Genomic DNA, 25,047 nt, shown 5'->3' with positions numbered 1-25,047 from the left:
TCTCCCCTGCAGGCCTGGTCACCCCCAACTGTCCTCCCCTGCAGGCCATCTTGTGGCGGCCATCTTGTGTCCACATGGGGGGGGCCATCTTGTGTGTTGGAGTGACAGTCAATTTGCATATTACTATTTTATTAGATAGGATTCCTACCAAAATCATAAACTTCAGAAATTAGATACTGCCCTAAAATGCCAGTTGAACACATATATAAATGGTTAATCTTTTGTGACTTGTACAAAGAGATTAGAAACTTATCCAAACTGCTTCCATATTGTTTTTTTTTACACTTCACTATTGAAAATATTACATATGTCCCCCTTTCCCCCATCAACCCCCTCCATTCCATATTGTTATGTCAAACTGAGATGTTTCCAGAAAAGAGGCTAAAATATCAATCATATCAAACCAAAGTTTATTGATTAGATCAAACAAATTTCTGTAATGAAAAAATTGCATTCGTAAAAGATGGCATTCACATTCATTATAGAAAGCAACAACATAGATGTAAAAAATTGCTTAAGTGAAAAATGTCATATTGCAGTCCCATTTTGCAAGCTGAAAAATGATTTTGTCAACATTTGCATAAAATCTGCACATTTATATACTGCATGTTATTAAAAAAATTTATCACTAAATTATTATGAGTTTTGCAAATTTATGCTTGCATTTATACTGTTGCTGGTGTAAATGTGGTAGGTATTGAATTTATTATTTCAGTTTAGTAGGTAACATCCTCAAACAATTGACAACAGTTGTGAAATTGCAAGGACATTTTGATAGTTCAAAATTATTCAAATGATGTAATATGATCCTAGCGTTACATTTTCTCCTGTCACAAAATAAGGTGGTTAGATTATAGTGCTGGGCATACTGGATAACTTACTTCAAGTTATTCCATCTGTTAACCCCACACTAGCCAATTTTTTAGGTCATTGATAACATGTCTTTCAAAAAGGAAAGTCAGGTCCCTCTCAGGATCTAAACCATGATATTAAACGTCACTGCCTTTGTGAATTTGAACTGCAGTGTAATGTGTAGCTGAGACATGATTCTAAATCTCCCTTACTCATGTTTCTTCCTGGCTGCAAGAAATTTTATATACTACCAGTTATATTTCCACTACCACAGATATTCTGATTATGTCATATCTCCAATGGTTCTGCATTAAACAAGGCTATCCATTGTGGCTCTCTCATTTGTATTCACAGTCCCTATAGTTCTTACATAAAACAATAACAATACAGTAACAACTATAAAAACAAGCCCTGGCAATATGGCTCAGTTGGGGGCATCGTCCCATGCACCTTAAGGTTGCCGGTTTGATTACGGTCAGGGCCTGTGCCTGGGTTTGATCCCTGGTAGGGGGCATGCAGGAGGCAGCCGATTGATGTCTTGCTCTCACATCCATGTCTGTCTGTCTGTCTGTCTGTCTGTCTCTCTCTCTCTCTCTCCCTCCATCCCTCCCTCCTCCACTCCTCTCCCATCTTCTCCCCTCCCCTCCTCTCCTCTCCCTTCCTCTCTAAAAAAATCAATTTAAAAATGTTTTTTTAAAAGTAGTTCTTAAAAGAAAATAAAACATCATAAGCTTTCCTGGGTATGAATTTTTGGCTCTTTGGAATAGGGAAAGAATACATGACTGTTTTCAGCAAACTACCTCAAATACAGGCTACCAGGTAAGGTGTAAATGACACTTAAGAAAATACTCAAAAATAATACTGAGAGATGACAACAAAGGAAATAATAAAATGTAATGATGGAATGGTTCTGATAAGTGAATATGTCCTTCTAGAAGTTAAGAAAAATTACACCTAAATATTAACACAAAATGTACATGGAAGAATCAAATGTGCCATATGGACTATATAAATACATTGATACAGATTGAATCCAATACTTTTCCAAAAAGGTACAATATAACACTAATAATAGTACAGGCATGCCAGAAAAGACAACCAAAAATGGAAACTGGTATGAAAACCACTTTTTAAAAGACCATTTTAATCTAGTAGTCAAATGAAGTAATTTATATCCCCCCAAATATGTTTAATTTTACCATGTAATAAAGATATTTCAAGTTTTATGTTTTAAGTGGATTCATTAACAGGATAAAACCTCCTTCTAGCCCAGTAAGTTGAGGACTTTACCAATGTGAATCTCATGATTTAGAGTTAGACCACTAACCAGCCAAGTTTGCTAAGAGAGACAGCATATATGTTCAGTTATGGCTCTGCAGGCTGAAATACCATCCTGGGATGGATCCCTCCCTCCCAAATTGGCAAGTTAAAAAAAAAAAAATAAAAAGCACCGCATATATGCATATGTGTAGCCTCTTTCAAATAAAAACTATTAAGTTTGAAAGAAGCTATTCTTATTTCCTCTCTATACAAAGTCATTAAAGACTGATGCTCAGAATGCCCTTTACTTTTATGTAACTGTGGTTTGGCCCCCCTTACCTCAGATCCTAGTAAAATATGGGAAAAATCTGTTATATCCAAACTATTTTGAGGGGCTACTAAGTGATTGGAAATGTATTATTTTCAAATCTAGTAGCCAAACACCCATTACTTGGGGTTTATTCAGAACAACAAAAATAAAATTAAGTAAAATAATTTTTTATTCTCACAAAAACACCCAGGACTAACGCTATTTCCACGTAAGTGTTCATTTCTTGTCAAGGATATTCTATCAAGACAAAATTAGCATGTGGGTAAACAGAAATGATTAACTATTCTATATGATGCATTGATACCATTTAGTCTTCTTATACTTTCAAGTATTCCTTTCATGTGTTGAAAAAATAATTTAAGATCATCATTCAGCAAGAACAAGAGTGATCCAAGCAGCTGATTTCTTCCACCAGGCAGAAAAAGAAATATTAGCAAAATCTATTCATTCCCATTGCATGACTTCTATTTTTATACTATTCTATTCAAATTCATTCACAAAATTCATGGGTTAAAAGAACACCGACTTGGTAATTATATTATTCTATCTAAAGCCAGAAATTGTAAATATTCTTGCTTTCAACTTTCATATGATTTATAACGTAGAGCTTTGGCCATAACGGCTAGTTACAATAACTGTAAATGCTTACAATAGTCATTTGGTATTTTAATAGACATTTATTCTGAACCCTAGACATGAGTTTTTTTAGTTTGTTGCATATCGAGTATCCTGAGATGATTAACTTTTTGTAGTTGTTTCTTCATGCTTTCTTTTTTTAGCTGTAACCACTGTCAATATGCTTGTAGGACAATAACATAGGCAGTTCAAGATTCTGATTCTGAAAAATTTAAAATATACACAGTTAAAAGGTTTATTTTAATAATAACAATGTAAAACCATCTGTATAGCATTTTCAAAAATAAGTCAAGTAGTAAATTTTGTTATGAGAGTAAAGCAACTGTCTTAAAGTGCCAAGTTTTATTCACATGCAGGGAAAAAGAAAGAGTGACACAATAACCAGTTTTTAATGATTTAATCATTTGTCAGCTGAGTAAGATTCAGACTTGCTTTTTGCTTTTGGATTGCTCCAGGGTTCTCCTAACAGTTGTTATCACTAGGACTATCTACCATAGCAGAGGCTTACCTCACTAAGACCCCTTCCTGTAGCCCATAAGCTCCTTTAGAACAGGGACATTTTATTTATCTTTCTATCTTCAGCAACTAGCACAGTATCTGGCACATAGCAGATTCTCAGGACATGCTGAATGAATGAACAAATTACTGGGTTTTTTTTTTGGATGTGCAAATTTTGACAGAATATCTTAAGATATATTGTTTTGAAAGACTGCTGTTAAAGTACTTTATTAAAAGAAACATGTTTCCTCCCTGTAATACTGAAGTTACTTTTCTTTTTTTAATCCTCACCCAAGGAGTGAGGATATTTTTTTCCATTGATTTTTAGAGAGAGAATGAAAGGGAGGGGGTGGGGGAGAGCGAAGGGGAGTAGAGAGACACACATCAATCGGTTGCCTCCCACATGTGACCCGGGTACATGCCCTCGACTGGGAATCAAATCTGAGACCCTCTGGTGCACAGGCTGACATGACACTCTAACCAGTCTTACACCAGCCAGGGTGAAGTTAATTTTCTTTTTGGTAGATGATGTATCTAAGGGTCAAATGACTCTTGTTTTTCTTATTATCTTTTTAGGAAAGAAAAAAGAGAACTATCCCTAAAAATTTATAGATTCTTTTCTGTCCTCTAAATATCATCAAATGCTATGAGTGGGATGGGGCATGACAGGACAATGGATAACTGAGTGTAAATCAAGTATGTTGAAAAGTAGAAGCCCTATGTCATGGGAGGGAGATTAACTTTGGTTCTCTACTCTAAAATCTAACCTTTTTAAACCTGAGTAGTGGAAGGCTTTAAAGAGGTGTGCTATTTTCTTTGTGCATCTTCCTCACCATGGTTGGACTAGAAGTCCTCCAGAGTACCTTCTATTTCTTTTTATGTTCCATATTCTCATGTTAATTTTTCAGATAGGGTTATGGTGACTAACGAAAATTAGATTGCCATTCACATTGAGAACTTGTAAAAGGTGTCACCTTATCAACCAAGGGACAAACTCAGTGGGGCTAATTTACCAAATATTTTCCTTGGAGAACTAATTCCACATGAATATAAATTCCTGGAAGAAATTTACATGAAAAAGAACAATTGCTTAAAAGCTAAAACTTCCTCAGCTCTATATTAGGCATTGTAGGAGTTAAAGCCCTGGAGAGTCCAAAAGCAATAGCAGTGTCTGCTACCCAGCCAATCCCCCAAACCACAGACTAAGCTAAAGAAAGCAATCCAGGGGGATACAAAATTAGCTGAAAACAGTATAGCTAAAATGCACCACACAGCTTAGGACAAGGCTATCTGGGACAAAGGGGCAAAAAACTTTGAAGGCTACTGGGAAGCAGATTCATCACTGAGGGAAAATATAAGCAGGTGAGTTGCTCAAAATGGGGGTTGGGCGAGGGAGATGCTGACAGAGGCAAAATTAGTCAGCTTCCAAAATAACACAGCAGGTACAGAAGAACCAATGGAATCAATCCATTCATTCAATATTTCTCCTTTGATGGACTGTGGGGCAGTTGATAGCTAACGAAAGAGTGGGCTTATGAGGTGGATTTACAATTCTTGGCTTCAAAATGAACTGACTTGCAATTTCTTTCATGATGATCATTCATTTTTATGTGTGCATGAAAGACAGCCCTGCCCTAAGCTGTACAGAGTTGTTTCTAAGCTGACAAGCTTGTAAACCTCATTCATGAATTACTCTAAATTTCCATAAATGGATAAAAGACCTATTAAAGGTCTGGGGTAACAGAGGCCCCTGCAGTGTGAAACAAAATACACATGGAGGAGTCATTCCAAATTCAAGGATTCCTCCCATAGCATATAAATTGCTCCCAAATAGTTTTTGGGCAAATGAAAGAATGATATAAAATGAATTTACTCATTTTTAGAAAAAAATAAATTATGAAGCATTTTATATAATTAGGGTAGCACCCCCCTGAATGGCTAAGAAAGATTTTACTACCTCTGAAAGTTGAAACATTTAGCTTGAATAAAACTTGACATTAAAAGTGATTAGACTGGCTCATTAATATATATTTGGGAATCAGACATTTACAAGGACATTAAGTTTAAACCTGCAAACACACAGACACAGCACACGGAGATACAAACACATTGAATTATTCTCACATAATTCCCAAAAGAACATGCAATGCTAAACTGACTTGATATTATACAGATGCAATTTTGGAATATTTCTTTTTAATTTTCCAAACACATTTTAAAATCAAAATTATATTTCTTGATTACTATTGAGCATTTTCATATGATGGCACTGCCATGATTATTTGCCCCTTACAAATTAAATATATTGTATTACCCTTCAGCTCTGGGAAATGCCTAAAATTTTATTTGGGGGGGGGTTAGCAAATTTAAAATACATATTTCCACATATTCCAAGTAATGCATCTTTATATTTTAGCAAAGAATAATATAAAGTTCACCACACCAACAACAGAAAAAATTTAGAGAGTGACAGTTTCATTTTTTTCTTTATAATGCTGTTAATCTTTTTCTTTAAAGCCAGCCCACTTAACACTAGGTACCTGTTACAATATATTAGATTCGTCTGAGAATGTTCGTAAAAGAAGAGGTCTGACTGAAGGTCTGGCGGATAATGAGTCAGATGCCTTTTTACAGCTCAGATTTCTCTGTAATAGTGAGGTAAAGATACTTAAAGGATTTGAAGATTGGTTAACCTACCTGGTGATAAAAATGTAGAAGAAAAAAATCACTTTCTATAGACTAACTCTTCTGGCCAAAAGTACAAATGATTACAGTATAACAAATGCATAACATTTAAATAAATACATTTAAAGATCTAAGAACGTGTCCAACTTGAATTGAATTGTTTTCATGGTAGAAGTATACAGATATTAGTAATATGTGCCAAACTTGGATTTTTGAAATGATACTGGTAGGTTATGTGGTAGATGAGTCAATATATTTTGATTAGTAAACCATACCATCCTTTTGGTGAACACCTCCGAGAGTTGTGGCAGTGCTGTCAGTGTACCGAACAAAGATAAATTGTGCAAAACAGTCCTGTGTTTGGTGAATTGATTGGCTCTAACACGCCATGGCTTCTATTGCACAGTAGGAATCAACGGGACCAGAGACTTACTGTCCAAGTTTCTGAAATAATTTCCTGTCCAGTGTGACAATTTGAGAAGATGAACAAATGATTAAAGGAAAATGACAAAATACTCTTTTAAGTGTCAGTAGAAGATATAAAAATGAGTCATGAGAAGTAATTTTTCATAGAGAACCAGAAAATGGTGTCAAGCAAATGAGAATGCAAGCAAGTTGGTACATTAAGAAAGGAAATCACCTTATTCACTCCAAGAGAAACTGTGATTGCTGGAAGTTTGAGAAAGCATGAAGATAGTAGATGTTCCTGAGGAAGGGAGGCGTTTCGTTACCTTGTTCACAATTGCACAAAAGGTGGAAAATTGCAGTAGAAAAAAGAGAAATGCAGAAACCAAAAAAAAAAAAAAAAAAAAAAGTAAATATTCTCTGAAATGTAAGACATTTAAAAAGAAACCCTGAGAATTAGAAGTCGAAATGACATGTTAGTATTGAAGACGTTACAAGTAAAAGTAGAATTAGAGTTAGGAGTAGTCTATTATATGTGCAAACTACTACTTCTCTATATATCAATTTAAAATTGTTTAGTTAATGGGAAAATTGATTATTTTGAATAAAATAATTTAAAAATATGCTTCTCATTGAAATAAGGCTTATCTCCAATCATTATTTCACTAAGCTACTCTGTTCAAAATTCACTGGTTGGAGAGCTATGTCCAGGCTGCATCACCAATCTACCTTGAAGTGACTAGCTCCCTTATGCAATCACACAGATACAATATGAAGGGACTGACTGCCTTTGGGCAGCTGCAGGTTAAAAACCTAATCAAAACAAGCACAGTGGGAAAAGATTTGATAAAACCACACTTTAGAATCATTTGTCTCTGGGCTAGTGCTTTACTACATTTATTCTAACATAATTTGATGGGTTTCTTCCTTTTTCTTACAGAGCCCACTTTAAAAGGGTAGGCTAAAGAGCTATAAAATTTTCCTTTAAGACACCTAGAAAAAGCAAGCATTGATATAGTTTAATCAGAAAAACTAAAGGTTATGTTTTTCTTTCTTATTGTATGCCTGAAGTTAGAGACTTGGTTTTGGCATTGCCCAAGGCAAACAGAAGATGAGTAGTCAACTACAGGGATAAATTTAACAATGCTGCTAATTACCCATATCATCTACATAGTGACTAATGAAAATAGGCTTTAAAAAGATACCAGTTAAAGTAATACATGTATTCAGCAGAATCTAATAAACAAACTTTAAAGGCAAATACTTTGACTTATTCATGTTTTAAAATTACTACATTTTTCCTGTCATATTTTACCTTAAATAAAGTTGGTAACATGCAAATTATAAATGGATAAAGCTAGAGAAATATTAGTTTATAAATTTTTTCTTAAAAGTTGCTTTGTCTTCTATTTTGTGGGCAAAAACCTTACAAGATTAACATGATACCAAGTCCCTCACCCCCATGTTTAATATACAAGCCTATCTACTTAAGACTGTAATGACAAGCATATTTTGGTGCACTCAAAACCTTGTATCCAACCATTGAAGATAAAATTATTTCTATGAATCATAAAATTTAGAAGTTTATAGACTTGGTTACTTTATAATGGGAAAAAAGGAAATATGAAAGTACAGAAGGCAGTAGAGAGCATGGAAAATATATCTAAAGCAATCAAATTGATATTGCTAGCAATTGGTAGGGGAGAGAGGTGAGAAGGACTAGAGATAATGAGCTGAAACAGTATGAAATTTCCACATTCCTTTGCAGTCATCTACAGAGCTTTGACACCAGCTCAGTTAGCAGTATGTCAAAGAGGCCAATGTATAAAGGTCCATCTCAACAGCCATGATGTTAGGATTCAACTTTATTTTTGTCTAACCTAGTTCACAGTGTTATTTTCCTCAGAACCAATGGGTGTATGTGACTGTCAGCATTTCAATAGTAATCATGATTGTCATTATTGTTATTACAAGGACAAATTACATTTTCCAAAAATTTCAAAGTGCTTTCTCTGGGAATTTTGCTCAGGTAGCTGACATTCTTCCTTTTCCTGTCTTCCACTCTGAAAGAGCTCCCTTCATAACGGAGTATTTCTTTTTGTTTGTGCAGACATCCCATGCTAGGCTTCACCTTGTTGCTGGGTCCCTTCCCATTGGATTATAGTGTCCCTGTGTCTAGTAGGCAAAGTCAAGCCTTCCTTTTGATTGTTGTGGTTTACATGGGGAAACTTATATGTGGAAATTCCTCCATTGGAAATGGGAAGTGGTATTTCTTACTTGGCCAGAAAGTCTAGATATATTTCACTGACTGAGAGATAGCCCAACAATTGTGTTCAGAGGGGAACACAATTTTTTTAAATACCCCAAGTCCTAAACTTTAAAATTCGAAGTGTTATCCTGCTGCTCCACTGTTCAGTGCTCAATAGTAGTTTCATTATACACTGTTAGCAATATGGCAGTGCAGCTTTGCTGATTTATAAGCAACAGAAAAAGGCCTATGATCCTTAATGATGGAATTTTAGCTAAAAAAATTAAGCATATTGCTGAAAATATAGCTGAGGAATATATAGCTTAAACACATCCTTGATTTAAATTACTTAGGGAACCTATTCTGAAGATAGCAGAATTCCTTTTTATCCTCACCTTTTAAAAATAATTTTTTTTTATTTTTCTATTACAGTTGGCATCCAACATATTAGTTTCAGGTACACAACCCAGTGATTAGACATTTATATAACTTACAAAGTTATCACCCCGATAAATCTAGTACCTATCTGACACCATACATAGTTATTAGAATATTATTGACTATATTCCCTATGCTGTGCTTTACAACCCATAACTATTCTGTACTCAATCCCTTCACCTCTTTGAAGATAGCATAATTCTTTACAATGCTACTGCCACGGCAGAACTTGGCTGTGGTGGCTTCAGGAGGTAGTGATGCAGACACTGAAATACCTCAGTTGTCTTAAATCAAGCCATATCATTTAGTCTACTATTCTGATTTATATCAAATGAATCCACTTTATAACTTAATTAGAGTGAGACTCCTTATGACTAGGGCCTCCTCTGATTCATCCCTGAATTACCAACACCTAGTATAGTAGCTAACTTATAGTGGATCCTCAGGGAATGGAAGTCACCAGAAGGCTGCTTCTGTAATTGTTACATGTAAATGTCTTAGCTGCTTTCTCTAAGGTCATGGAGATATTTTCACTACCCACTGCTAAATTCCCTTCATATTGGCCAAGACCAACATGAGGATAGCACTGTGAGCCTACTTGCCATAGGCATTTCTGGCAGTGTGTACAAAGTACCAAGGTGCTTACTGGTTGGTGGTCAAAGAATCTTCTATTTATAGGTAGGGACACATCCTTTATCCCATTAGGGAGTGTGTCAGGTGTGAGGTCAAACTAGTGTAAAAGAATATTGTTTTTTCTCTTTAAAATGAGGCCAATGCCTTAACAAGGGATATTGAACAAAGTAGTAAGTCACCCAGATGGCAGACTGTTGGTCATTAAGAGATTCTTTCTCTTTTATCTTAGAAGTGGGCTCTGCCTCTTTGATATAGCCAAATTGGGCCTTATGTAAACATGTGACTTATCAGAATAACCATGGCTGCCATGTTTTAGTTGGCCTTTATGCATTCATATGCACTATTTTGCTCTTGCATTTTCTCACAAGGAAAAAACAAGTGGCAGCACAGCTGAGTGCCCACAACATTCTGTCTCATCTGCAACTCTCAAAATCACATAGTGTTTGAAACCATTTAGTCTTTCAGACATTGCATATAAAGAGAGATGTTCATCATTAGGTGGTTCAACATGTTCACTGGTTCAATGAAGGTAAGAATGAATGAATGAATGAATGAATGTGATTATGGAAATTCTCCTCATCATTCTAGCACATCAGCATGCCAAGCTTCAGCACAGACACTAGAATTCTTCCACCCATGGCAAAAAGATTTCATGCTGAACCCCTTGCAACATTCTATGCTTGCTATGTAAATAGGGCTGCAGTCCCAGAATTGCATGCTTTCAACAGAAGTTAGGAATGTTCTAGTCTTTATCTGTGACTGATTTGTAGAATTCCTCCATCTAATATCCATTTAATTTAATAAAAGTCACCTTCAGCCAGTATCTAATTTTTTATGTCTGTTAGTAGCTCTCATTACTTAAGTAATTTTTTTTTAAAGAAAGGGCCTAGAGAAGAGGATAAGATAATATGTTTGAAGGTTTGGATTTCTGAAGATTTTTGTAACATCTTTAGAACATGAAGCTGGGTGTGAGCCATTATTTAGTATGAGCTCCACTACCCCAAATAAGAAAAACATTTAGGAGCACCCCAAATTATACTTTCAAATAAGGAGAATGGAAGAACAACTCAAGAGATTCTTCTCAGACAAATTCTCTATTATAACAAGGCACAAAAACATTTATTATTGTGACATTTTTTTATTTGGCTATATTTAAATTGCCACTTGAGCCATTTTGGGAGGAACCTATTATATCAATCTGTTTTACCCCTGTTCAACTGATATTAAGGTATAATCATACAAGTAAATGTTACTTTCCCATACTAAGACTAAATGCCAGGCTAAAGGAAGTTAGTCAGGGGTCTACTGGAAAGATTAAAGAACAGACCAAGGCAGTCTTAGCGAGGTTAACATTATTGTGTCCAATTCTACCCATAAGGCATGCAGAAGCAGGGAATTAAAGCAAGTTCTAACCACTTAACTGTACACTGATTGGCCTTGTATACCAAGAATCAATGTGGCTTTTGCCACTGGTAGTCTATTTGCTTTTGATTGGGGCCAATACTGAGTTGTAACAATGATGTTCCTCTTTTATATATCTAATTGCTGACGATATTCCCACTATAATTATTTTAGTTCCCTATGTCATATGATGACGACCACTGGATTCTATCAATTCAATAGGCCAGAAAAAAATTCGAGACAAGCCAGTATTGTGGCTAAACTGGTTGTCAAATTTGATCAAATAGGTCAGGAGATATAGCTTAGACTATTACACGAAAATGTTGCCTGGGGTGGGGTAGAAGATATAATTGGTGTCAATATGATAGAAATGGGGTTTTGTTTGGCATAATGAGAGTGTTGGCAGAAATGACTTATTAATGTGTTGGTCAAAATTTGCCAGAAGATTTCCCCCAAGCTAATCTACCCCTTTCACTCTAAAGGCTTTTATAGAAATGTTCAAAGATATCCTACAATGAAGGACCAAGCAATTAGGCTGTCAGAGGGCAATAACTTCTCATTTCCACAAAAGGTTACAATTTAAGCAGTAACAATAAAAACACACTTATAAAACAATCTTGAATTTTTACAAGTGTGTTCAGGAGGGTAAGGATGTAGAAACTACATCCAGGAATTTTCTTTGGTTCAATTATACTGCTGGACAGACAGGGCTAGAAGCAACTCAGAGATTAAGCAGCACTATAATTAAAGGAAAGGGTAAATTTTGAAAAAGGCAAATAGGGATTATCAACTGAAAAAAAAAAAATCTCTGAACAACCCACAGTTAAATATCTAAGGTTAAAGCTGGAATGTTGGTGTGGAAATTTCTGGTGTGAAAATTCTAGGCTAAAGAAAAAAATAATTTTTCCATTTAAAATTCCATATGGAGCATATGTAATACTCCATATGGATTGCTAAAGGTCACATAGAACACTATTAAGGAAACTACTTACCACCTGTATTGGATAACGAAGTTTTTACTATACTTTTTATGCAGAAGAGGAAATTAAGTGATGAACCTGTAAGGAGGGGTTTAACATGCTGTAACTAATGCAATTTTCTAAATAAGATTTTTATTTCATGGCAGATATTGAAGCCCCTTTCAAAAATCAGTTTGTAACATAAACTTAGTTCTTACCCTGGCACTTCTTCTTCTTACATTCTTTAATACTATCAGGAGAATCTCAGGGAAAAGGCTGATAAATATTAGAAGAACTATGGCCAACCATGTGGATATAGAAGACAGCATTTGAGCAAATACAAAATACATTCTCTGTTGTTTGAGAAAAGGCCTAGAGTGGAAAGAAAATACATAATGGATAAACAAATTAGTTCCTGTCCTATGAAACAGAAGTGTAATTGAAACTGTCTTTTGTATTTAAAAGGAATTTTCCTTATTCACATTATAAAAGTAAATTTCTTTATAACATTCTAAAGTAATAAACAGATTTCATTTATCAAATGTTTGAAATTATAATAAAAAGAAAAAGATAATAAAAAGCACTTGACTTTAAAACAACCCAGCAATCAACTTTAAAGCTGCTAATTGGAAAATATTTATTTATATTAGAAAATACTGGAGCTCCAAAGATATGCAAGAAAAATGTTAGTAGGGTAGGGAAGGGTGGGGGTAAAGGGGAGAGATCAACCAAAGCACTTGTGTGCAAGCATATGAGCCTAACCAGCAGTTAAGGACAACAGGGGGGTGGGGGCATGTGTGGGGAGGGGTGTGGGATGGGAATGGGGGGATGAGGACAAATATGTGATACCTTAATCAATAAAGAAATTTAAAAAATGTTAGTTAATTTTTGTGCTAAATAGCATTTTATTTACTCGGCTGTTTTATTGATATGAGAGTGGATTTGTGCTCTATGTTCAAATTTTAAAATACATTCTTATAATCCCCCCAATCCCTATGTAAATACAAAAAGAACTGTAGAACTTATCTCTCTCAAATGGGAGGACTGTATAATTCTCATCCACAAATATATACTGAGTACTACTGTGAGTCAAATAGGTTGACAAGAAAGCAGAATATTGCTTAAAAGGACATAAGCGTTGAAGCCCCAAAATCCAGGAGGACCCCTCATTCTGATGTTGGATTTCATTCCAAGTCATCCACTGAACTGTTAGGTAGCTACCGAGAAACACAACCAAGTTTTATTCTACTGCCTGAGCTAAAGCACAGAACGACTAATCAAGGTTGGGATTCACACCAGACTATTCTTGGATTAGTCCCATTTATTAGGTCACACATAGTGCTCACTGAAGATACACTGGATTCTCCTTTAAAAATTGACATTTATGCTCTCTTATGAAACACGATAAAATCAAGCTTGTGGCTCTATATAAGAGGACCAGACTGAGAAATAAAAAATGAGAACAGTGAGGTGGAGAAATTTATAAGGCTTGGGTTAACAGGCTTTCTAGGGTCTCTACTATAAACTACTATAAATTTCTTCAGAGCTCTACCCCCACTCTAGTTTTTAAAAGCATCCTGACTAATTTTTAGACAGTTAACTGAGCCACAAGTTTCCAACAGACAACTGACAGCTAGCCACAAAGCATTCCTTTGCATAGTACCTACAATACTCTGTGATTAATATCTCTAGATTTTTCTTTTTTACCTCAGCATCTATGGAGCTTTGCATGGGAGCAGTAAAAAAAAAAAACCAGAAGATATTACTGGATTGAGTTTGGGGCTCAGAAATAATCATTCTTACTGCCTACTCCTCCCAAAAGGAGTATACTACAATGCCTTAAGGTTGAACATGTCCAGAGATACTAGCTGCAACTAGCATTCAGCTGAAGTTTCACATGGTTTCTAGTCACAATTTGCTGGTTGCTTTATAGTATAAATTTTATATTCATGTAGTAGCTTAGACAGTTCTACTTAAGGACAACACTATAGGCAAGAAAAGAAAAGATTAATATTTCATATTTAGTAAGTACCTCTAATGAATTGAAACAGGTATGGTGATGTCTTAATCACATAAAGGATTTATTTAAATCAATAAGGATAAGAGTTAGAAAGTAGTTTGTGAGACATTTTGTTCTTATAAAAATTTTGCATAATTAGTTCAGATGCTGATTACACAGATTCATAGACAGAATTATGGTACTGTAAGAATTATACTTGTTGCTGAAACCGGTTTGGCTCAGTGGATAGAGCGTCGGCCTGTGGACTGAAAGGTCCCGGGTTTGATTCCGGTCAAGGGCATGTACCTTGGTTGCGGGCACATCCCCAGTGGGGTGTGTGCAGGAGGCAGCTGATCGATGTTTCTCTCTCATCGATGTTTCTAACTCTCTATCCCTCTCCCTTCCTCTCTGTAAAAAATCAATAAAATATATTAAAAAAAAAAGAATTATACTTGCATATTATATTTGGTTAATCAACTTTGATTCATTTGTTTTGTTTTGTTTTTAAATAGAGACTTCCTTCAGCTTCACCGCTTCAGTAATTACCTATATAGGCACCAAATATATACTGTAATTACACATTTACATGGAGCAGTACTTCCCTAAGTGATTGGGTTGTTTCATATTTTTACTTCTTAAAGCCTTTATTTTGAAAAGCTTTTCAAAACAGTAAGAATTTCTTTTAATTAAGTCTCAAGGGACAAAAACATGGTCCTTACATCTCTGTGATAACATGGAATGTTTTGTATGTATGATTTTGCTCAAACCAGTGAAAATATATACTTCTAGAATCTTTATGGCTTACTCTAGCCATGTTCTCTGCTGCTGACATCATTATCAGGGGAAGCCACATTAATTATACTTTGAAAAGTTTTGATTATATAAGATGCCATGTCCTCAATATTAAATACTAGCCAGTAACACTGCTTATTTCAGGGAGATTTCCAATGCAAGTATGGATACTTCATGAGTTACTCAAAAGACCTCCCTTCTGGTAGTCCCCGGCCAAATCTTTCAACTTGAAAGTGTGTAAACACCTTTCTGTGAAGTGAAACTAATTTCCAGCATGACCTCCCATGTGATTTATAGTGGAAGTGCTCATCCTGTAAAGATTCTACACAAAGTAGCTACATTATTATCTATTTGGGCCCTATTCTCTCCTTATGGTATACTAGTATAGCTATCATTCATGTCACTACATGTATTTAGGGTATAGAATATATACCACTCAATACTCAGAGGGTTATATCTTAAAATCACCATCTAATTGGGTGTGTTTTTTTTGGGGGGGGAAGCATATACAATGTATATATACATATACCTATTTTACTATTTACATATTACTCACATATATACAGCTGCTTACCAAATAATTCCTCCCCAGAAGAATGAGAAAAATACATAAAAGGCTAAAGAACCCCAAATCACAAAGTGATTTATCCATGTCCAGAAACGAGTATCCAAGGCAAGCTGAAAAGATACAACACAAGAGATTTCATGATGAGTACAGACTGTACCAAGCTATAATACACTATGGTACCTGATAACTTGTATACAATATGATACGTACGGGAGCACCTAGCTTGGGCCAGGCTTCCAGGAGAGAATGGAACTAAAATGAGAACAGAATCTAGGATTTTCAAAGAGCTAGGGTATGAGAGTGCTCAACTCTGTCCTAAGTCCTCTAGACTCCAGAGTACAGGTGTAGCAATGTGGTCAAGCAAGCAAGTATGGGGCTACAGATGTCTCACTAGTGAAAGAAGGGCAAAGAATGAGGTAATGATAACATCTAGGAGTCTGGAGCCTCAAGACCTCAGGTAGTGGTGGCCAGGGAGATTATGGCAAAAGGAGAAGGCTAGCTGGTGGAGGCAGGTATACTGAAAACAGGAGAGGGAAGGGGTATCTAGGAAGGGTAAACAAACTACGCAAAGAGTCTTGATAGCTCAAGCACAACCAAGACGGGGGTGAAGGGGTTTACTAAATAAAAAGGAAACTAGCTCTATATGCCTGCATCATGTAGCAATGGATCATGGGTCTGACTATGTAGTGTGCCTTTCAATTGCAAAACCCCTACCTATTTAATTAAATTAATAACATTTTCAGTTGCCTTAGATTAAAATCCTCCATGCCTCTGCCAGGGCTGATTGTTTCTATAGACTGTGGAACTGGGATTTTCAAATGCAATCTAAAAACAAGGAAGTATAGTCTACTTCACTTACTTATAATTTCTGGGTCACATGAATTAATATCCAGGGCATTGAATTATTAAAGAGGAGGTGGTATCTCAGTTTTGATACTTGTTGTGACACCATGGTCCTCAGTTCTCTGTTAGTTTCACACTCATAAACCGGATGTTGAGAACATTGTTAATATAGCCCAGTCTTGAATTCTCATCCTCTGGGCTGTCAGAGAAAATGTTACAATAATATCCATCCAAAGAAGAGGGAGTGGATGTCTTTTGAAGGACTAGTGAAAGATGTTGCAGTAAGGCCAACTTTAACTATGAAGGGCACTTGGAAGCCCTGGGTCCACACACAAGGCCAGATGGTAAAAAGGGTGGGGAGGCTTCTATTTCAAATCATGACCCTGTAAATCATAGTAATAAATAACAACTAACATTTATTGTACTGAGCACATTCTATGTGCCAGCGTCCATTGCAAATGCTTTATGTATCATTACTTCTCACAAAAATATCCTGAGAGGTAGATGCCACTTTTATCTCCATTTTATAAAAGAGGAAATAGAGGTACTGAGAAACCAAATCACTTGTCCAAGATTACATCCTGCTATTAAGTAGCTAAACCGAGATCAATTGTAACATTTTTGGTAGTCCTAAAATATCAGTGAAACAGTAGATGCAAACATATGTTAGCTTTTTTGGTATAAGAAATTATCCAGGAATTAAATTTTAGAGGGGAAATGATTAGAAGTCTATTACACTTCTGAATTCTAGTTCTGACTATTGGGTACACTGGAATTCATTTAAAGGCACTCATTCTTGGACCACATGTGAGGTGTTTATTACTGGAACCATCAAAAGAACTGGATTATTTTTTCAACTATAACACAGTCCCAATTCATGAGCCTTAATGTTTCAGAGCCATTATTACATGGCTGCCAATGATTTTGCCTAAACTACCCTTCTTGTATGTTATCTGCTATATATTTTTATGCATTTGATCACTAATATAAATTTCAGTGATAAACACATTATATAAAATTTCATCACTACCAAGTTATTTTGCATACAGATCTTGCTGAACTGTCTTAAGTACTCAAATTCATTTAAGGCCTGGCATTCTTAAACAAATATAAAACTTTAAAAAATATTCAAGTACTTAACATGGAAAAACACACTCACAGACAATCTGATTATATACCACTTATAACATCTTGAAAATAGTTGGAAAGAAGGAACAGATTTCCGATATAAGTATGGTGTATGAATTAAAAACAAATAAAAAAAATAGAGGATAGACAACATACAGTAAAAAATGAATCAAATAGTATACAAATGCCTAAATCTCTAATATCATACATACTTTAGTAAGCATTCAGACTTGGATGATAACCGTAATAAAATTAAAGATTAGAAGACAAAAAAGAATATTAGTACAAGACCAGAAAGTATTATAAAAATGGTGTTAAACATACTTGAATAAATAAAAATCTAACCTTCAGAGTTACAGTGAATACCAAGATTGTAAAAACAATGGTTCCAAAAGTCCAGTTTCCATACACCTGAAAAAAATTAATAATTAATTAATAATTACCAAGAATACACAAGCCTGCATAAAAAATAAAAGTCAAGTATAATCTTGTGTATAACTGCAAAAAAGTATTGTATGAATTGTTTGGGGAATATCAAGTTAAAGGATCAGGCCAAAATGCTAGATTTAATTGTGACTGTAAATTTTCTTGGTCAGGTAGACCACATTTGTGGTTGGTAGCACTTATTTCCATTATTCCAAGCAGCATGAAACAGGGAAAACACTGCTATGATAAAGGCAGAAAAAAACCCTATTCCACTAACAATGTTCATAAAAACAAGTCATTGCATGACTCATATCTCTAAAGAGATTGATATGGGCTTTTCCTATAATATAAAACAAAAGCTCTGAACTAAGGACTAATATGCAGACAAATGGACTCACACTTTAAAAACAGTCTAATTTTTGACTGTAAACATTAGAGCTGTTAGCATGTGCACATCAAAGAAAAGCAGATACCAGGTATAAATCCAAATGATGGCAATGAATGGCACATATGCTTACCAAATGATGTCAAGATCTGAATGCATAACATTAAAACAGAAAATGAAATGTAAAAGGTTTACAAAAATAAAAACAAAAAATTAAGGTTAATAGAAGCAAAAAAAGAATTGGATCAAATCATACATGGGCATTATGTTTTAACTGCTGGTAGCAGTTGTTACACTTACTGTAACTTTAGCAAACATTTAGGAAGGTGACATATACAGTAAAATCTAATTAATCTGGACACCATGGACTGAACATGGGTGATGGATTGGATACAGGCTGTGTTGAGGCTCCCCATGAACCACCTGAAGAATTTGCTGATCAAAAGAACCATGTCAATAGAACTGCAGGAGAATATCCACCTACTTTGCAGCAAACTTTTTAAAAAGAAAGAGTCAGCTCTATATAATTTATGTGCCAAATAAAAAGTGAAAGTCACAGAATCAGTCATAAAGCTAAAGACTTGAGAAATCATCAAATTGAATTCCTTCTTCTTACTGATGGGCAAAGTTGACTTGGTAAGCTGAAGTGACTTGCCCAAGGACCCACAGAGAGACTAAGTAGGGCACACTTTTTGGTAAGTGCTACAGGAACCTACTCTAAAGTACTAGATTTGTATTTCCTCAAGAGTTAATTGGTGATTAATAAGTTTAATGAATTCATATTAAACTGACTTCTTTCAATCCAAATTGGAGAGGTTTTGACTATAATACCTAATTTAAAGTATCATTCAAATCCACTGAGCCTATCACTTCCCTAACAGATACTGATTCTAGGTTCTAGACACAGTCATTGTACTCAGTAAATTCTTTTTGAACCTTAGCTTTGCTTCACATTATGATGATAAAGAATGAATTACCATAAAAGAGGAAGCCCGGAAATAGCAAACAAAGTGAAAGCAGCATAGAAGTTGGTTTGATTTTCCACTGTGTGGCTGTAGGAAGACCTCATTCCATTCTCTTCCACAGCAGACTGGGCAAAATCATTCCAATGCAGGGGCTAAACTATGTAGTGCTTGCTGGGAAGGCACTGGCAGGATCAGTAGCCTTTCAGGAAAATACTATGCTACCATGTGGAAGGGAAGGAGGAAGAGACGGGAATTCCATATGCCAGTTACCCCCTTGAACTCTAAGCATGGAAGGCCACAATGAATAAGAACTGAGTGGGTCCAGACTTTCCTTTTAAAACAGAAAAAGCCTTGCTCAAATCAAAGTGCAGTGGCCCAAAGTCTGAAGTCCCAAGAACTTTGTTCATCCAATAAAAATTACAGCCAAGTTAAGTTAAGCTTCCAAACTTTTTGCACATAAGCTCTCTAGTTTGCTATGCACATAAGGAAGTGATTTTATACTTCAACACTTTTACTGTTCTAAAGAAGTTGTGAGAACTAAATAGTCTACCTTTAAAAATTTTGCAAAATGATTACAGCAATAATATGTGTATGCTTGATCCAGTGCTCATGGAAAAAAGATAAGCCATACTTATAATACCAAATGAACAATGCCATTTTTTTACCTTTGCATTTTCTTCTAGGGATGAATTCTGAAAAAGAAAATAAGTCCCAAAGAAGAATACTATCCCTTCAAATGCAGCCAGAAATGTCCAATATAAGAAGGGGCCCCACTGCAGCATGGCATTGCCAGAAATTTTCCTATTGAGAAATGGGCGAAAAACACAGGTTAATGAATCTCTATAGTCTGTTTATTTAAAGTTATGGTAAATTGCCAAAAGTGCACATGGGGTTTGACCCTGTTATAATGAAAGGAGCTAGCTCCCAGGGACTGAAAGGCTTTCAGTAAAAGGTCAGACTGAAACACAGGTTTATTTTTATGCAATCACTTCTTGATTGAAGTAATGAAATAAACTGTCCAAGCACTTCCATGTTAAAATTCTGGCCACCTGACAACAATATAATCAATAATAATTAGCTCCCATTTATTGAGTACTTATTATATGTAAGAAAATATATATATATATTCTATTTTTATCCACATAAAAACCACATGAGATAGGTATTTTTATCACTCCTATCTGTAAATGATAAGGAGCCTCAAAAGATATACCAAACTTTGATGCACATTGGAATCACCTGGGGATCTTTGAAAACACTGATGCCTAGCTCCCATCCTCAGTCTGATTTAATTGGCATAAGGGTAAGCTGTGCATCAGGATATTTTTAAAGCTCCTCAGGTGATTCTGCCATGCAGTAAAGTTTGGGAACCACCAGTGTAGCAGCACATCAGAGTTCACTCATTTAGTAAGGGACAGAGTTAGTATTCAATCCTAGATTTACTTGACTTAAATCATATGCTCTCAACCAACATACCTCCGCTTCCCAACTACAATTGTTAAAATGTTTCTTTTAATCAAGATTTCTGCCTGGGAGCTTAACCTTTTTTGGTCTTGGGATGCCCTTTATACTTTTTTAATTGAGTCGAATAACATGTTTGAAGCTGTACAGTCATGAATTGATAAATGGAATGTGGACAGATCAAAAGTTTAAAATCTGTCAAAAATAGCACAATCTTCTTAGTACACGTCAGAATATTGCTAACATACCATGATGTCCCTGCCTATCTTCCCACAGTGTGTAACGTAACTCCAGAGGAGGTATGAAAACACAGGGACTACCTTCTGCCTCAGCCCATGACAGTGACTCTCAAAAGCCTCATTGGCTGGCAGTTGCTGGGCAATTCCTGCAAGGATCTTTAGGGAGGTGCCTCCCCTGTCGAGTAATCTACAGTGACAGACCAAGAGCAGTGTCTCATCAGAGCACACAAGAAAACTGAATTTTGGGCTGGTCAACAGGTATGTCATGGCTTTCATTTCTGCATCAGATGTGGCAAGTATACCATCTATGCAAAATGGTTTAATAGTTCATTACCTACACCTGCTGTTCAGTAAGTAAAACGTCAGGAAAACCCTTACAATAATTTGTGCTCAACAGTTTTCTTCAAGTTTTCAACATTCTTAATGTATGAAAGTGCTCAGCACAGCCCAGAAGTTAAGTGGAAGAGAGTGTTAGAATAAGATCAATAGCTACAATCGACGAACACTTATGTTCCAAGCACTGTTTTAAGTTATTTTATGTGTTGTCACTCATCTAACCACTGTGGATTAGGTGTTCTTGTTGCCCAGATTTTACTGAACATGAAATTGAGGCTCATCTCAGTTAAGTAACCTGTGCAGGTCACACAGTTAGTGAGTGGCAAAGCCAGAACTGGAACTCAAGACAATTGGCTTGAGCACTTGCTGGGGCTGCATGGGAGGGGCTCTGCTCACTGCCACCCAAAATCCACTCCAACCAGAGCAATAGCACTATTGGGCTTCACTTTCATCGTTGTCATAAGACAGAATACACTGTTGGCTCAGTTTGAGAATGATCATCCTGCTGGGAAGAGCACAGGGCTGATTATCAGGAGGACTGAATTCTAATCTTAGTTTGGCCTCTAGTTATAACCTGTGTTCTTAGGCAAGTCATTTCTGGGTCCTGGGTCCTCATTTTTTTTTTAAATGAGAGCATGGGAGATGATACTCTGTAAGACTTCAACCAAGGTTTCTATGATTCCCTCTAGATCTAACTATCCCTTTGCAACAAATACAGGAAAAGAAAAACGTTAAACGATGCCATCAATGCAATCAGCAAACTCTAGATCAGGGGAAATCTATAACATAAATGATCCCATTTCATCAACAAATAAATTGCTAGGTTAACCTACAGATTAAAAGAGACTCAAGAAAAAAAAAGAGACTCAAGAAGCATATTAACCAACTGCAACATATGGACCTTATATCCTGATTAAAACAAGCCTGCAATTCAAAGAAATGAGTCAGTTGAAAAAATCTGAACATTGACCGAATATGTCAGTGGTCAGCAAACAGCGGCTCGCGAGCCACATGCAGCTCTTTGGCCCCTTGAATGTGGCTCGGCGTTAGAACCACTTCTTCAAAATAGACTCGCCCAGGCTGAAAACCGACTTCTGCGCATGGGCCACGAAGTTTCAATCGCACTGTACGTGCGTGCCCGCACGTGTTATTTTGTGGAAGAGCCACACTCAAGGGTCCAAAGAGCCGCATGTGGCTCACGAGCCGTGGTTTGCTGACCACTGGATTATGTGATATTATGGACTTGTAAAATTTTAAGGTATGATAGGGTACTGTTATTTTTAAGTCCTTATCATTAAGACAAACTTACTGAAATAACTATTTTAGACAATGCTTGATATTTGCTCCAAAATAAGTCTGTGATGGAGCAGAGATGGTTATTAATGAAAGAGAACTGGCTCTGTATTGATAATTCGTGAAGCTGAGTGGTAAGGACAGGGAAGTTCACCGTATTAATAGTATTTTTGCTACTTCTGTGCATGTTTGAAAATTCCCATAAGAAATAACTTTAAAATGATGATGATATATTTTATAAATCTGGATAAGTCTAATAATTACTAAAGGTGAGTTTTATGAGTCATACTGGTTAAAGAAATCCCTTTATTTGTATACCTTCACTTCATACAAATAAGCCACACAAGTCTATGCACTGCACTTGACATCCACTATTTAGCAATGCTTATAATCTGCTATAAATTAACATCTTTATTTATCCTTAGTTTTAAGGCTTAACTTATAAAAATCCAATTAAGTCATAGGTTAAGCAACTGGGGCTAGTGCTAAGTCCCCATCCATATAGAAACACATGCATTTCCAACTGACACAAAATGGATATAACGGCTTGATGAATTCCTTCAACAAAACAGTTTTCCAATGGGCCTAACAAAGCGAGAGAGAAGCTATGCCTCAGGGGCAGTTTATAAGTCCTAACAATATCATCAGTTCAATCTATTATAGGTAGAAATCAATGTTCTAAACTAATAAAGATCTTTGTGTGAGGCTTTTTTTTTTTTTTGTAGTTAAAATACCGTGTCCTCCTCTAAGACTCCAGAACTCTATGACAATGTAGATGCAAATTTTAGGAATTAATGATTTTTAACTAAATGGCTTAAACACATTCAAGTACAGGACCTACACCTAGGATATATACAGTTTTCCTGTTGAATGCCAGAGAACCATGTGATCAAACCAGGTGGGAAGTCTGTGCCCTTCCCTCCTTCATACAAAGTGAAACCCACAACTTTGTAAGTCTGAGGAAATTTTAACTGTAATGTTTAACTTACATATACAATCGTGGATCTGAGGTCAGAGTGTCAATGTTGACGTGCTGTTCCAGTAGACTGTAGGCCAGGATGGGCAAGGACGTGAAGCAGATATTGTACATTGTAAGGTAAGCAGCATCATACAGTGGCTGAAATGACAAACAATGGAAGAGAAAAAATGTACTGAACAATCATCTTCAAGAGGTTGTGTTGGAAAAAATCAGAAGCTAAAACAAGACAGTTTTTTTCACACTTTTTATAATATCAAAGGAATTAAAAAATGTTTTAAATATGTTTTTAAATTACAGTTGACAATATTATATTAGTTTCAGGTATACAATCCTGTGATTAGATATTCATATAACTTATGAAGTGATCCCCCTGATAAATCAAGTACCCACCTGGCACCATTCATAATTACAATATTATTGACTATATTCCCTAAACTGTACTTTACCTCCCATGACTATTCTTTAACCACCAATTTGTGCTTCTTAATCCCTTCAGCCATCCTGTCCCAACACCCCCAAAATCTGGCAATTGTCATATGTTCTCTGTATTTATGAATTTGTTTCTATTCTGCTTGTTTATTTTGTTTTTTAGATGCCACATATAAGTGAAGTCATCTGGCATTTGTCTTTCTCTGTCTGACTTATTTCACTGAGCATAATACACTCTAGGTCTACACATGTTGTAGATGGCAAGACTTCATGCTTTTTTAAAAAATAAATCTTTATCGTTCAGATTATTACAGTTGTTCCTCTTTTTTCCCCCCATGGCTCCCTTCCACCCGGTTCCCACCTCACCCCAAGCCCTTACCCACCCCACTGTTCTCCTCCACAGGTGTAAGATTTTTGTCCAATCTCTTCCTGCACCCCCACACCCACTTACCCCTGAGAATTGTCAGTCCACTCCCTTTCTATGCCCCTGATTCTATTATATTAACCAGTTTATTCTGTTCATCAGATTTTTTGTTCACTTGATTTTTAGATTCACTTGTTGATATGTATTTGTTGTCACTTTGTTGTTCATAATTTTTATCTTTACCTTTTTCTTTTTCTTCCTCTTCTTAAAGAATACCCTTCAGCATTTCATATAATCCTGGTTTGGTGGTGATGAACTCCTTTAGCTTTTTCTTGTCTGTGAAGCTCTTTATCTGACCTTCAATTCTACATGATAGCTTTGCTGGGTAGAGTAATCTTGGTTGTAGGTCCTTGCTCTTCATCACTTTGAATATTTCTTGCCACTCCCTTCTGGCCTGCATAGTTTTTGTTGAGAAATCAGCTGACAGTCGTATG

General features: G+C 35.8%; 1 protein-coding gene across 1 annotated transcript in view; it reads right to left on the bottom strand.

Annotated features, from left to right (window-relative positions):
* Window positions 1-2,635: 2,635 nt before the first annotated feature.
* Window positions 2,636-25,047, bottom strand: part of ATP11C (ATPase phospholipid transporting 11C) — a 252,395-nt gene continuing 229,983 nt past the window's right edge. Inside the window, exons 24-29 of the mRNA XM_028130691.2 lie at window positions 23,771-23,898; window positions 20,118-20,253; window positions 18,022-18,087; window positions 15,712-15,815; window positions 12,565-12,718; window positions 2,636-3,281 (exon numbers count right to left, since the gene is read on the bottom strand). Coding sequence (XP_027986492.2) covers window positions 3,219-3,281; window positions 12,565-12,718; window positions 15,712-15,815; window positions 18,022-18,087; window positions 20,118-20,253; window positions 23,771-23,898 — 651 coding nt within the window. The 3' untranslated portion in view covers window positions 2,636-3,218. The remainder of the gene's footprint in view (window positions 3,282-12,564; window positions 12,719-15,711; window positions 15,816-18,021; window positions 18,088-20,117; window positions 20,254-23,770; window positions 23,899-25,047) is intronic.

This window comes from Eptesicus fuscus, chromosome 1 (genome assembly GCF_027574615.1).
Source record: "Eptesicus fuscus isolate TK198812 chromosome 1, DD_ASM_mEF_20220401, whole genome shotgun sequence".
NCBI lineage: Eukaryota > Metazoa > Chordata > Mammalia > Chiroptera > Vespertilionidae > Eptesicus > Eptesicus fuscus.
The sequence above is the reverse complement of the archived record's forward strand: the minus strand, read 5'-3'. Positions and strand labels throughout refer to the sequence as shown.